Below are 15,992 nucleotides of genomic sequence, written 5' to 3' on the forward strand. Positions count from 1 at the left end.
ATGCAGGTGTCCTCAAACAGAAGGATCAGGCGCTCTCATTAGGACGTGTAATGAAGAAAGCTTGTCGCTTTTATTAACACAATGTTTCAAGGCCCATTGACCTTTTCATCAGGTGCAAAAAAAATAAAAAATATGAAACCTGATGAAAAGACCAATGGGCCTTGAAACACTGTCTTAATAGAAGCAACAAGCTTTCTTCATTACAAGTCCGGATGAGTGCCGCCTGTTCCTTCGGTATGAGGACACCTGTATTGCTATGTTATCACTTTGGAGGGCACCCCGGCATCTTCACCTGGTATCCCAGAGTGCCCTTTCAGTGACTATATTGGTGTGAATATTTTCTGCTGAAAGACCATCATTCTCCTTTACTATATGTAATTCATGTTTGTTATGGTTATTTCTCTTTGCTTATTGTGGACCTCTGCATAGGTCTTTGACTAACTGTCTCTCACAAACTGAATAAAATGTTGTTTAAAAAGATAAACAAGATCATTTTATAAGCTTGTCAACTGTAATAAGAACAACTAGTGAATTGACCACCTCATAGGTTATAGCACCCTGTGATGGTGCTAACAGCTTGTGCAGTTTCCCCGTACCACAACTAGGGACAGCTCCAATTAGAAATCTGCACCAGGTTTACGTGGTCTGACTTTGGGCAAAATAAAAATTTTAATCTAAATATTTTCAGAAACCAGGAATGTGCTGGTACGTGCCCCAAAGTCAGGACAAACACATACATCTTATAATTGTCAATAAATGGACAAATTAAAGTTCTGAAGCAGTTATAACAGCAGTGCAGACGTGCAGCAAACAGAATAAGGTTTTTATTTTGCAGATGAACTTATTTACGTACATTTTACATTGCATTCTCTATAAATGCTAGATTGTATAAAGAGCACAAAGTTTTAGAATTTGTTATATACAGTATTTCTGCATACAAGTTCTCAAGCAGACCTTACACCAGACTAACTTTCTCCAACTGACCAACTTTTCAACTTGTCCGTCCAACTAAAATGGTGCCCAATACACCTAACCAACTTTTTCATCAGATCATCCAACTTCTCTCCAACTTGTGATGTCACAGAAGTAGGCGGACAGTGTCTGCCTACTTCAGCATGTTTTAATGAAGTTTTAAATAAATATTTGGTTGTTAAAATAATTGAACGTCAGTATGTGTAGTTATTTATTACTTTTTAAACTGCAGGCACTGTTAACCCCTTAACTGGCTAATTTTTATTTTTTATTTTATTTTTCAAAAAATGCCCCCAAAATTGTTGTTTTTGTTTATTATATGTAAATAATTTCTATTTGTTACTAAAATGATATACTGAATAAGAGCTGGGTGTTTATTATTTGATTAATTTGATCATTTAAAGAAATTGACATTTTAGGGGACATTATTGGAAAAAAAAATGTATACAGTTAAAAAAGTTATGGTGCTATAGATATATATATATATATATATATACATATATATACACTAATATACAGGGTGATTCAAAGTCGCAGTACATTCTTGTTTCAAAACTATGCAGAAAATGGGAAAACTGACAGATTCAAGATGGCCGATTTCAAGATGGCGCCCATGTTCGGTACATACCCTAAAAGATAGCCCACCTCACCCATGCCTTACCGGAGTATTCAGTTTTCCCATTTCCTGCACAGTTTTTGAAACAAAAGGGTGTACTGCAACTTTTGAATCACCCTGTGCATACATCATACATTTTATTAACTGTATAAAACACCGGTTGATGAGGGAAGGGTGTGGGGGCAATATATGGCCATACAGGGTATCAAACACTATATAGGCTCACAGAATGTAAGGCGCTATATGGACACACAGGATGACAGGAGAGGGGGTGTCATGTGTGCCCAGGTGACATAAGGCAGTGTCAGGTATTATATGGGCACACAAGGTGATGAGGGAGAAAGGTAAGGTACTATATGGGTGCACAGGGGGAGAGGGGTCATGGTTCCGGTATGAATGGTCGACCATGTTATGGTCGACAGTCATTAGGTCAACCACTATTGGTCGACATTGACATGGTCGACATGGACACATGGTCAGCACATGCAAATGGTCGACACATGAAAGGTCGACATGAGTTTTTTTAACTTTTTTGGTGTCGTTTTCTGCGTAAAGTGACTGGGAACCCCAATTAGTGCACCGCTTCGCTCGCCATGCTTCGGGCATGGTGCCTTCGCTCCGTTACTGCTTCGCTCGGCACAGATTGCCGTTCCAATCGTAGTCCACGTGGATCGTAAAGTATGGAAAAGTTCCCCAAAAGAAAAAAAAGTTAAAAAACTCATGTCGACCTTTTCACGTGTCGACCTTTCACGTGTCGACCATTTTCATGTGTCGACCATGTGTCCACGTCGACCATGTCAATGTCGACCAATAGTGGTCGACCTAATGACTGTCGACCATAACATGGTCGACCATGTGAACGGATACCAGGGGTCATATACTATATGGGCATACAGGGTGATGGGAGAGAAAATAGGAATTTAATACCCAACGGTAATTCCTTTTCTCGTAGTCCATAGGAGATACTGGGATGGTCTTAGGGGGTCATTCCGACCCGATCGCTCGCTGCAGTTTATCGCAGCGATCGGGTCGGAACTGCGCATGCGCCGGCGCATGCCAGACGGCCAAAGTTGCCTAGCGATCGCCTCTGAGGCAGGGGGCGGGAGGGGGCTGGACGGCGGCGTTAAGCCGCCGTTTAGGGGGCGCGGTCCGGCCAACGCAGGCGTGGCCGGACCATTGGGTGGGCGGGCCGCGGCGGCTGCGTGACGTCACACTCAGCCGCTGTGACCCGGGGCAGTGATGATGAGGTTCTCCCAGCCAGCCGCAGGTGCTGCGCTGGCCGGGAGTAACTCCTGAGATGCAAAAGCATCGCCGCTGTGCGATGCTTTTGCATTTCTGCAGGGAGGGGGGCGGCACTGAATTGCGGGGCGGACTAGCCCTGTGCTGGGCGTCCCCCCGCATGTTTGAGTGCCTGATCGTAGCTGTGCTAAATTTTACACAGCTACGATCAACTCGGAATGACCCCTATAGTACCATGGGAGTATAGATGGGGTCCATTGGGGCCTTGGCACTTTAAAAATTATTCAGAGTGTGCTGGCTCCTCCCCTCTATGCCTCTCCTGCAGACTCAGTCTACGAAAACTGTGCCCGAGGAGACAGACATACTTTGAGAAGAGGAAAACAGATTAGAAAATGGTGCGTAAACGAACCAACACACTACATAACAAGAGGATAGGAACGCTAACCACAACAGGAAAACAGGGACAGCAACGGCAGACTCAAACAAGACACACAATAAACAACGCTTGAAGGAAACAAACGAAGCACAGAGGCGGGCGCCCAGTATCCCCTACGGACTACGAGAAAAGGAATTACCGGTAGGTATTAAAATTCCTATTTTCTCTAACGTCCTAGGGGTTACTGGGATGGTCTTAGTATCACGGGGAAGTCCCAAAGCTCCCAGACCGGGTGAAAGAGTGCTGAGACCCCGGCAAAACCGATTGACCAAACTGAAGGTCCTCTGTAGCCAAGGTATCAAACTTGTAAAACTTCACAAACGTGTTCGAACCAGACCAAGCAGCTGCTCGGCATAACTGTAAAGCCGAGACACCACGGACAGCCGCCCATGAAAAACCCACCGACTATGTGGAGAGGGACTGAACATATCTCGGCAGCGGCAAGGCTGCCGAAGAGTAAGCCTGTTGGATTGTCAGACGGATCCAATGAGCAATGGACTGCTTTGAAGCAGGACATCCAATCTTGGTAGCGTCATAGAGAACAAAAAGCGAGTCAGATTTCCTGTGACAAGTCGTCCTCTTGACATAAATTTTCAAAGCCCGAACCACGTCCAGAGACTATGGCGTAACTGACGTGTCTGATACCACCAGAACCACTATCAGCTGATTGATGTGAAACGCCGACACCACCTTAGGAAAAAACAGCGAGCGAGTCCTGAGCTCTGCCCTATCCTCGTAGAACACCAGATAAGGCCCCCAATTTCCGAGACACGCCTTGCAGAAGCCAAGGCCAATAACACGACAGTCTTCCAAGTCAAATACTTCATGTCCACCCTGTGTAAAGGTTCAAACCAATCCATTTGGAGAAAGGTCAGGAGCCGTGGGAGGTACAAAGGGCGGTTGAATACGAAGGACACCTTTCAAGAACGTCTGGACTCCTGGGATAACAGCCAACTGCCTCTGGAAGAAGATACACAAGGCTGAGATTTGAACTGTAATGCAGCCTAAACGTAGGCCCATATCCACACCTGCCTGCAGGAAGAGTAAGAACCGGCAAGATGGAAATCCACAGTAGAATACTGTCGACCCTCACACCAAGAAACATTTCTTCCATATGCGGTGGTAATGCTTAGACGTGACCACCTTCCTAGCTTGGACCATAGTTGAGAGAACCTTGGCGAGTAGCCCTTTCCTGGCTAAAATCTCCCTTTCAACTTCCATGCCGTCAAATGAAGCCGTGGTAAGTCTGGATAGACGAATGACCCTTGCATAAGAAGATCTTCTTGAAGCAGCAGAGGCCAGGGTTCCTCGAGGGACATGGCCAGGATGTCCGCGTACCAGGCCTGGCGAAGCCAAATCAGGGCAATCAGAATTGCCTGCATGCATTTTCTTTTTAGAACTCTGGAAATGAGAGGAATTGTAGGGAACACATATATAAACTGGTAAACCCACGGCGCTGTAAGAGCGTCCACCGCTGCAGCCTATGGAACAACTCAGCTTCTTGTTAAGCCAAGAAACCATCATGTCGATCAGCGGGCAGCCCCACTGCTGAACCAACAGCTGAAACACCTGCAGGTAAAGGCCCCATTTCCCCAGGTGTAGATCATGTCTGCTGAGGAAATCTGCTTCCCAGTTGTCCACTCCAGGAATGAATATGGCCGACATGGTCCTGGCGTTGCGTTCCACACAGAGGAGTATCCTGAACACCCCTCACATTTCTGTTCCTCCCTGTCGGTTTATGTTCACCTCCGCCGTTGCGTTGACCGACTAGACCTGAATGGCCTGATGTTGAAGGAGGGAAGAGGCCTGCAGAAGGGCACTGTAAGTCACCCTGAGTTCCAAAATGTTTATGGGAAGAGAAGACTCCTGAGGCGACCACCTTCCCTGAAAATGAGCCCCCTGGGTCATAGCACCCCAACCGGGGAGGCTCGCATCCATCGTCAACAAAATCCAAGCCTGAAATCCGAACCGTCGACCTTCCACTAGGTGGGAGACCTGTAACCATCATAGCAGGGAAATCCTTGCCTTTGGTGAAAGTGATATCCTCTGGTGCATGTGGAGATGTGACCCTGACGATCTGTCCAGCAGATCCAGCTGGAACGGACGGGCATGGAATCTTCCGTATTGAATTGCCTCGTAGGAGGCCACCATCTTGCCTAGTAGGCGGATACAAAGATGCACCGAGATCTTGTGTGGTTTCAGAACGGAACAAACCATAGACTGAATTGTCAAGGCTTTGTCCATGGGAAGGAACACTTTCTGAGACACCGTGCCCAGTATCATCCCCAGGAAGTGTAGCCTCTGCGATGGTTCCAGGTGTGATTTCTGTTGATTGAGAATACACCCGTGATTTGTGAGAAGTCGCGTAGTCAGGTCGATGCTTTCCAGCAACCGAGCCCCGGACACAGCTCTTATGAGATCGTCCAAGTACTGTATGATGTTCACCCCCAACACGTGGAGTTGTAACATCATCTCCGCCATCACCTTCGTGAACAGCCTCTGTGCCGTGGAGAGACCAAAAGGCAAGGCCCGAAACTGGAAGTGGCTGTCCTGCAGTGCAAATCCGGGATGTGACGGTACGCATCCTTGATATCCAGGGATACCAGGAACTCCTCTTCTTCTAGGCAAGAAACCACCGCTCGCAGAGTTTCCATTTTGAACTTGAACACCCGTAGGTACGGGTTCAGAGACTTGAGGTTCAAGATTGGCTTTACCAAACCGCCTGGTTTCGGTACCACAAACAGGCTTGTAAAAAAACCTTGGTTTGGAACAGAGGAGGAACTGGAACAATAACCTGCGTCTGTAGCCTCAACTTCCCCCTCCTCCAAATCTGGCATCTCGTCATCGCAGTCAGACTGGAGCACATGGGGCAGCGTTCGTTTCTGTAAAACTAGCAGAAGAGGTTGCTAAGCAGGTCTGAGGTCTGAAGTGTGAACCATAAAATCATCCATAGATTTTTTTTAACCACTTGTCTTTCCAGCCTGGCAGTAGCCAGTTCAGATGAGATGTTAGAAATCATCCCCTTAATTGAATCCAGTTGTTCTGGTTCCTGTGTGCTGCTTCCCTGAGAAGGGAGACTGTACTGAGTACACAACAGAGACCCCCCCTGGAGTAAGGGAAAACTTTGTGCTACAGGACTGACATACAACTTTCTTGCCAGACATGTTTATACAGCAGAACATACACACAGGAGCAGAGAAATAACACAGTAACCCAGAGAGCCTGGATGGAGTGAGACAGAGAGGGAGAAACCAGCTTTTACACTCTTGCCTCAACAGCTAAAGCAGTGCTTTGCCGAGCAGTTACTAGAACCTAAGGTAACTAATTGCAACAAACAATATATTGCTCCCGCCCTACTACAAACCCCCTTGGTACCAGTTTAAGGTGCTTCTGAGGGCCTTAGAGGAGCAGTGCTTCACTGCTTGCAGCCTGGACTGGGATGCAGCAAAAAATGGCGCCTCTGGTCCCGCTCTCCGGGAAGCCCGCCCCCATAATGGTGTGCAGTGTCCCTGTATTCTTTATACTGCCAAGGCTCACAGTTTTACAGAAAGAGCGGTTAAAACCCCTTTTCTGTGTCAGCACCAGTGTGGCTATCTGCAGCGGGCATCACAGCCAACAGCGCTGAGTGCCTTCCATGCCCTTATGCAGCCACCTGAACCGGGACCCCGATTCCTGTACTCACCATCCAGCATCTTCAGCTCCGTTAGGGGTTGCGGCAAGCTGTTGGAGTGAAACAACACCTCAGTAGCTAGCGTCCTGTCAGCGGGGATCCGGACCATTAACCCTTCAAGAGGTTGGTACCGGTCCCCCCCCCCCCCCCCCCCTTAAGTCCCACGACGCAGGCAGACTGGTGCCAACCAGTGCTGCCTGAAAATAAACTAAAGTTTTTGAAGAAAACTCTCTGGCGCTCCAGAGAATGCACCCGGCTCCTTGGTCACATTTTTCTAAACTGAGTCTGCAGGAGGGGCATAGAGGGGAGGAGCCAGCACACTCTAAAGTGCCAAGGCTCCAATGGACACCATCTATACCCCATGGTAATAAGACCATCCCAGTATACCCTAGGACGTTAGAGAAAGTTAAGGTACTATATTGGTGCACAGGGGGAGAGGGGTCAGGTACTATATGGGCACAAAGGGTGATGGGGTAGAAAAATAAGGTACTATATGGGTGCACAGGGTGACAGGGCAAGAGGGTCAGGTACTATAAGGCTGCACAGGGTGACGGGGAGAAGGGTAAGGTACTATATGGGCACACAGGGTGACAGATGATAGAGGTCAGGTATTATATGGGGGCATAGGGGAGAGGGATCAGGCATTATATGGGCACATAGGGGAGAGGGGTCAGGTACAATATGGGTGTATAGGTTGATGGGTCAAGTACTATATAGGCACAGAGGGTGAAAGGGGAGAGGGGGACAGGTACTATACTACACGGGTGAAAGGCAGTATGGTGGGGACATATTAAGTAATAAGCTCACTCCCCATCCCTTCCCCACACTCACTCCCGGGTGTATGGCCACCTTTACATGGCGTAGGGGTGATATGCGAAATACACATGGGTAGAGTGTCACTTATGCATGAGAAATACAGGGAAGATGGAGCAGTTCAGGGCTGTTGGACAGGGACGTGCGGTGCTGCTGGAATATCACAGATGCCGCACGGGGGGCATGTCCTCAACTTGATGTGGAAACAGACAAGCACCAGCTGAATGCAATATGGATAAAACAGATGTGGCACCAGGTTTAACTAGCAGAGCTGCTGTCTCACCCCCTCTGCAGTAGCGGTTCACATCACTCGGCATCAGAAGCAGTAATCTCCCAAACCATAGTTCTAGTGTTGCCCAGGCCAGGAGGATGCAGAGAGGCAGCAGCAGCGTTACTGGCTCTCAGAGGGGCTGTCATACTGTAAGAGGTGACTGTGACTGTAGGTGGACTAGTGCTTATTGTTCAGTTAAGGAGAAAATTTAACTTTACTCCCTACACTACAATGATTAGTTGGGAAAAATCAAACATGCTTGATTTTCCCAAATAGTTGGAACAACTGTTTTTGAACATTTTTTGACATGAGAGAGCAAAAGGTTGCCAGATTATCATTCCAGCCATTCATCCAACTAGTAGACTGGTTAGAACAATATTGTTCTGATGTATGGCTAGCATTATCCTCATCTTTCCAATCTGCGTCTACCATACACAATGTGCTTTAAGACCTACATAAGGCCAATATAGTACTTGTATTACTCTAAAAGTATAATAACAAAACAAATATTACTTAACTCTGTATTGTTCATAAAAGTGGAAGCCTACTTGGCTTTCTGCCCACAATTATACATTTCTGAAAGCGGAGCCCTTTTTCTTCCTTGGCCTAAATGTTGGGAATCAAACCCCAGTACAATCAATATCCAGGATTGCCAATACTGTGACCAGGTGAGTGCATTCATTGTTCTGCCTATTTACATTTACTACATGAATGTAATGTTTATATTGAATCCTGGTCTAAGGTAAATTGAAACATTACATAGTGACTTAATAAAACAGTGAATAAATTATCTCGGCAGAACACTTATTTACTAAAGCGGAGAGGAGACTACATCACTCACCGTAGTACCACAATTTTTAAAAATATACCCAGTCCTATCCCCCAGCACAGGGTAGATACCGTAGGAGCAACATGCCCACCTGCAGCTCACACATGGTTGCCCCTTTTGAGACTTTCCTGGGGGATGTCTTCAAAAAGTCTTCAAGTATATAGTGGACAAAGTTAACAGTTCTTCATGTAAGATTTATAAGAGTGACAAAAATACCAATAGATAAATATGTAGCACTGTTTCTGAACAACAGTGATTCTAAAGAACACCTTGTTGTACAAGAAATGCCCGACTGCCCTGGTCCAGTATGAGGACTTCATCTTCTACCAATGGTTATGTTTTCAGAGCAGATAAAAACAGCTGTTTCAGAATGTCCTGATCCAGATGTCTACCTGGGATTGGAAGATAAGACATGTAGTTATAAATTTACAGTGGCAAAAATACTGTCATGTCAAAAGGCAGAAAGATTTTACAGCACTGTTGGATGTAAACCAAACTAAAACAAAATGTGTGTCAAGATACATGCTGGATGACATGCCCTTTTATGCAGTTTAGATATATGCTGGATGACGGGACCTTATGTGACTTACCTGTACACAGTTCAGATATGTACTGGACGACGGGCCCTTGTGTGACCTACGCAATTCTCATGATACTTCCTAAGGTCTATTGGCAGGAATGGCATTTTAAGTTTTTGTAACCCAGACAATAGGAATTTAATACCTACCGGTAATTCCTTTTCTCGTAGTCCGTAGTGGATACTGGGGTGACATTAGTACCATGGGGTATAGATCGGGTCCATTGGAACCTGGCACTTTAAGAAATCAGTCAGTGTGTGCTGGGTCCTCCCCTCTATGCCCCTCCTGCAGACAGTCTATGAAAACTGTGCCCAAGGAGACGGACATACTTTGAGAGAAGGATATAAATACAAATAGCGGTGAGGTAACGAACCAACACCCAACAATAACCAAGATAGCAGAGCTAAACAGAACAGAGGAAGCAACGCTAACTAACAAAGGATAGCAATGCTATCCAAACATGGAACAGGGACAGCAACAGCAGACCCAACCAAGAACACTTACAACCAGGTAAGCAGGACCTCGAAGCACTGAGGCGGGTGCCCAGTATCCACTACGGACTACAAGAAAAGGAATTACCGGCAGGCATTAAATTCCTATTTTCACTAACGTCCTAGTGGATACTGGGGTGACATTAGTACCATGGGGAAGTCCTAATGCTCCCAGAAAGGGTGGGAGAGTGCCGAGACCCCTGCAAAACCGCCTAGCGAGCCTGCAAGGGGCTCATTTGCGCTCGCTACACTGTCGGTATGCTGGCGGTCGGGCTCCTGGCGCCGGTATGCTGGTCGCCGGGAGCCCGACCGCCGGCATACCATACTACACCCGAATGGTCAACCTGAGCCAACGAGCAATGGACTGCTTAGAAGCAGGACGACCAATTTTGGTAGCGTCATAAAAGACAAAAAGGGAGTCAGACTGCCTGTTACAAGCTGTCCTCTTGACGTAAATCCTCAAAGCACTCACAACGTCCAAGGACTTTGGAGTGATAATGTTAATTATTATCTTCAAACATAAAGCTATACACTATTTCCGTGGAGCCGCTATGGCCGCTAGACCACGTGCACGTGCTACGCACTTTGTACGCTATTTGCGTACAGAGTCCCGCACGTGGTACGCACTTGGCGTACACACGCTGCGCTGAGTGTACGGAATACACACAGCGGGCGCACACACAGTTGATAACCTTTAAACCTTGTTAATAAAATACAGTAAGAATATGCTTATACTCTAAACCTTAGTAGCCAAATACTGTAATGATGTAACGCTTAAAAACCTTAACAATGTGTATGCTGTTTGAGCGATTGAGACGCTAAGAGAGCCCTTTGCAGGAAAGTGAAAACACAACACCGGGTTTGGTTAAAACCACAGCAGCTCTAACACTGCCGTGGATTATTCAGAGAAAAAGGGGAAAACAATACAAGTTATACACTACAAGCTAACACAGAAATCTAACAGAATAACAGAGAATAAGACGAACAATGGCTACAGAGAATATACATACGTGGGGAATCTTTCGCATGCGCGACCTGGAATCCAGTCCTCAGCTGTTCAGGTAGAAAGCCTTCAGAGACATGAGGCTGGCCAGGCAACAGTGGTCTTTATATACACAACATACATTCACAATACAATTGTACCTGTAATCTCATTGTTCATTGGACACAGGGATGTGTCTCTACATTACAGCAAAGGTCATAGGTGGATTTGAACAGGTGGGCTGTGTCTTTCCCCAACTGCTCTGGTGGGAGGTATCCTCAGGATTCCCGCCGCATGTGTAATTTACAGCAAATACAGTTAATGTTCATAATCTACTTCTGTACATAACCATACGCAGGAGCGAGCGATCCTTTCCTAACTAACACCGGAATGTTACTCTTAAAATACTCTACAGCTGGATACTAGACACCACCTTTCAACCTTTATCTGACCCTTCCTATCATGCAAAGAGGAATCTCTCTGTCCAGGAACAGTTTAAACTAATCATACTCGCTGACATGGTCTAGGGGAATATTAACTACAAAATGCACTATTTGGGTTAAATATGCTACGATCGAGTCGCACGCTACACGCTCACAAACCCTGCCGTAAATACACATCTCATGCGCACGATCGCCGGAGCGATCTTACGCAACTTGCGAGTATGTGTACGCACGGGGGAACAGGTGCACGAGCAGCGTGCATGTGCATGAGGGGTTAGTACAAGGGGTATGCATCATGATATTTTTCGACTTTGACAGGAGCAACCGATGTGTCAAACAGTACCGGAACCACTATCGGTTAATGTGAAAAGCAGATACCACTTTTGGCAAAAAAGTGTGGGAAATTCCTGAGCTCCGCCCTATCCTCGTGAAATATCAAATACAGGCTCTAACAGGATAAGGCCCTCAATTCCGATACACGTCTTGCAGAGGCTAAAGTCAGCAACGTGACTGTCTTCCACGTTAGATATTTCAAGTCTACACTGTGTAAGGGTTCAAATCAGTCCGACTGGAGAAAAGTCAAGACCACATTGAGATCCCACGGAGCAGTGGGAGGGATAAAGGGTGGCTGAATGTGAAGAACACCCTTTAGGAAAGTCTATACTTCTGGGAGTACCACTAGTTGTTTCTGGAAGAATATAGAGAGACGAAATCTGAACTTTGATGGAACCCTTAGCCACACCTGCTTGCAGGAAAAGCAGAAAACGGCCATGTCGCAGGATATTTTCTACCCTCGCACCACAAGACATGTTTCTTCAAGATACGGTGGTAATGGCTTGACGTGACCACTTTACAGGCCTGAACCATAGTGGAATAACCTTGGATGGGAGACCATTTCTAGTTAAGATCTCTCTCTCAACTTCCAAGCCATCAAACGTAGCGGCAGGAAGTCTGGATAGACAAACAGTCCTTGTTGAAGAAGGTCCTTGAGTAGCGGCAGAGGCCATGGTTCCTGCACAGACATGGTCAGGAGGCCGGCGTCCCAGGCCCATTGAGAATTGCCTGAACTCTTTCCCTTTTGAGTCTTTTTAGAACTCTTGGATTGAGAGGGATTGGAGGAAACCGGTATACGAACTGGTAGTTCCATGGCGCCGTCAGAGCGTCCACTGCTGCAGCCTGCGGATCCCTCGTTCTGGATCAGTAACGACGGAGCTTCTTGTTGAGACGAGTAGCCATCAGGTCTATCTGCGGACAGCCCCACCGGTGCACCAGTTGTTGGAACACCTGAGGGTGAAGGCCCCATTCCCCCGAATGGAGTTCTTGCTTGCTGAGGAAGTCCGCTTCCCAGTTGTCCACTCCTGGAATGAATATGGCTGAGATAGCGCTTGTGTTGGCTTCCACCCAGAGGAGTATCCTTGACACATCTCGCATTGCCACCCTGCTTCTTGTACCTCCCTGTCAGTTGATCTACGCCACCGCTGTGGCGTTGTCCGACTGCACCTGGATGGCTTGATTCCAAAGGAGATAGGATGCCTGCAGAAGAGCATTGTAAAATCCAGGACATTTATGGGAAGGGCAGATTCCTGACTTGACCACTTCCCCTGGAACTGGGCCCCCTGGGTCACAGCACCCCAACCCCTGAGACTGGCATCTGTTGTCAGTAGGGTCCAAAACTGGGTGATGAAAGACCAACCCTCCACAAGGTGAGAGACTTGTAGCCACAACAACAGGGAGATCCGTGCTTTTGGCGAAAGAGTTATACTCTGGTGCATGTGCAGGTGAGAACTTGACCACTTGTCCAGCAGATCCAGCTGGAACGGACGTGCATGAAACCTGCTGTACTGTATTGCTTCATAGGAGGCTACCATCTTGCCCAGCAATCGAATGCAAAGATGAATCGAGATTTTGCGTGGTCTGAGCACCGAGCGGATCATAGTCTGGATAGTCAAGGCCTTGTCCATCGGAAGGAATTCCTTCTGCGATACCGTGTCTAGGATCATTCCCAGGAACTGAATTCTCTGAGACGGTTCCAGGGGAGGCTTCTGGAAATTTAGGATCCGTAAGCAGGCGAGTTGTCAAGTCGATGCTGTGTAGCAGTTGTTCCCTGGACACCGCCTTTATCAGGAGATAGTCCAAGTATGGGACTATGTTGACTCCCATCTTGCGCATTTGCTGCATCATCTCCACCATGACTTTTGTGAATATCGTTGGAGCTGTGGAGAGACCAAAGGGTAAGGCCTGGAAGTGTTGATACAGTATAGCGAACCGAAGGTAAGCCTGATGGGGCGGCGATATTGGGATATGAAGGTATGCATCCTTGATATCCAGAGATACCAGGAACTCCTCCTCCAGGCCGGAGATCACTGTCCTTAGGGATTCCATCTTTAATTTGAACACGCGAAGATACGGGTTCAGAGATTTGAGGTTCAAGATCGGCCGTGCCGAGTCGTCTGGCTTCGGAACCACAAAGAGACTTGAGTAAAATCCCTTTGTGTGCAGCGGAGGTGGTACTGGTACAATAACTCCTGTGGAAAGCAGTTTTTGCATTGCTTTTTGCAAGGTAACTCTTGCTACAGGTGAAGCTGGTAAGGCCGACTTGAAGAATCTGAGAGGAGGAAGTTCCTGAAATTCCAGCCGGTATCCTTGGGATATGAGCTCCCTCACCAAGGATCCCGTCAGGACTTTGCCCACACATGGGCGAAGTACTGAAGGCGAGCACCTACCTGGAAGTCGCTTTGCTGCTGGGGCCAACCGTCACGTGGAGGGCTTTGCGGATGAGGATCCGGAGGCCTTGTCCAGAGCTCCAGCAGCTGCCGGTTTACGGGACTTACCACAAGTTCCTTTAGGAGCATTGGAAGCACCTCTGGCTCTGCCTCTGAATTTTGCCACACGAAAAGGACTGCAGAGAGGTCCCAGGCTAGGGACGTCTAGCAGGAGGTGTAGCGGACGGCAGATAGGTAGACTTACCTGCCGTCACCTGAGATATCCACTTGTTTAGTTCTTCTCCAAACAAGGCATCCCCTGTAAAAGGAAGGATCTCAACACCCCTTTTGGAATCAGCATCTGCGAGCCGAGACAGCCATAGCCGTGGTACGGCCATTAATGGGACATAATTCCTTAACTCATAAAGTTTGCAGCATCTTGGATATGCTGCAGTAGTGTAATGATCTCATCCTTTAACAATGACCCTAGATATCCAGCCGCAAGCAATAGTGAGGCGTTGAGCTACGCCCACTGCAGCATAGATTGATTTGAGAGTAGTCTCAATTTTACGATCAGCTGGGTCTTTGAGGGAGATAGCCCCAGGTACAGGCAGTACGATCTAACGTGACAGCCTAGACACTGAAGTATCCACGGACGGTGGGCTTTCCCAAACTTTCCTATCCTCAGCAGGAAAGGGAAAGGAATTTAGTAACCTCTCAGGAGTAATATATTTCTTGTCAGGATTTAACCACGCCTCTTTAGAAAAGGAGTTTCATTCTTTTGAGATAGAGAAGGTGACAGAGGACTTTGGTTTTCCATAAAAAAAAATTCCTCTTCTGGTTCTGCCTCCTTATCCTGTAAGTTGAGGACTTCTCTAATAGCATAAATCAGGGCCTCAACCCCCGGGGACAGAGCATTATCATCTTCCACCTCCAGTTCTCCCTCATCTAACTGTGGTAATTCAGTATCAGACTGGAGTACCTGTGGGAGTGTGCATTTATTAGAGACCACCAGAGGGGGCTGAGTAGACTGTCTGTGGTCAGCATAGACAAAGAAAAAGGTACAATCTCACTTTACGCATACAAATTGTCCAACAGTATGGCCGATTCTCAATGTGATAGTTCCACAGTGTAATCAAATGGCACGTCATCCAATGATAATAACATTAAAAAGAACAAATATACAATAGTGTAATACTGTAAGCAAACACAGTTCCACCCACGGTGTACGTAGGGAAATCTTCCAGTGGACTTCATATAACATCTGCAGCATTTGAGTTCAGCCTCCATCTATATCCAGAGAGAACTTAGGCCCTCATTCCGAGTTGATCGCACCAAGCAACTTTTTGCTGCTGGTGCGATCAACTAATCTCCGCCTATGGGGGAGTGTATTTTAGCATAGCAGGGCTGCGAACGCTTGTGCAGCCCTGCTATGCTACCTACTTACCCTGTGCGACGGATCCAGAGATGCAGGTCCCGGCTTTGACATCAGACATCCGCCCTCCGTTCGCCTGGACACGTCTGCGTTTTTCTTACCACTCCCCGAAAACATCTGGAAACGGTGAGTATCCGCCCCGGAACGCCTCCCGCCTGTCCATCTTCTTGTGATCGCTGCTGCAATCACATTTGTCACTGGCGGCGTAGTTGCCCGGCGACGATCGTCACCAGGCAACGACGGGCGTGCTTAATACGTCCGCCGCGCATGCGCATTTACGCCCCATTTGCACCACAGAAAAGAACCGCTGCGTGCGAACGGGTCGGAATGACCCCCTTAATTGGAGGCCCAAAAGAAACCTTTATGTGCTTCAAACCCATTTCTTTCAAGTAAGCATACATGTAAGATACTATTCAAGTTGTTGTGTGCTAGAGGAAGAGGATCTTCTCATTTGGATTGGGACTATCTGCACATTCAACCTTTTCCATTCGATTACACTGTGGAACCACCACATT

General features: G+C 47.2%; 1 protein-coding gene across 1 annotated transcript in view; it reads right to left on the minus strand.

The window, feature by feature from the left end:
- Window positions 1-782: 782 nt before the first annotated feature.
- LOC134896596 (zinc-regulated GTPase metalloprotein activator 1-like) overlaps window positions 783-15,992 on the minus strand; it is a 227,316-nt gene continuing 212,106 nt past the window's right edge. The window contains exon 16 of the mRNA XM_063913930.1: window positions 783-9,238. Coding sequence (XP_063770000.1) covers window positions 9,180-9,238 — 59 coding nt within the window. The 3' untranslated portion in view covers window positions 783-9,179. The remainder of the gene's footprint in view (window positions 9,239-15,992) is intronic.

This window comes from Pseudophryne corroboree, chromosome 1 (assembly GCF_028390025.1).
Source record: "Pseudophryne corroboree isolate aPseCor3 chromosome 1, aPseCor3.hap2, whole genome shotgun sequence".
NCBI lineage: Eukaryota > Metazoa > Chordata > Amphibia > Anura > Myobatrachidae > Pseudophryne > Pseudophryne corroboree.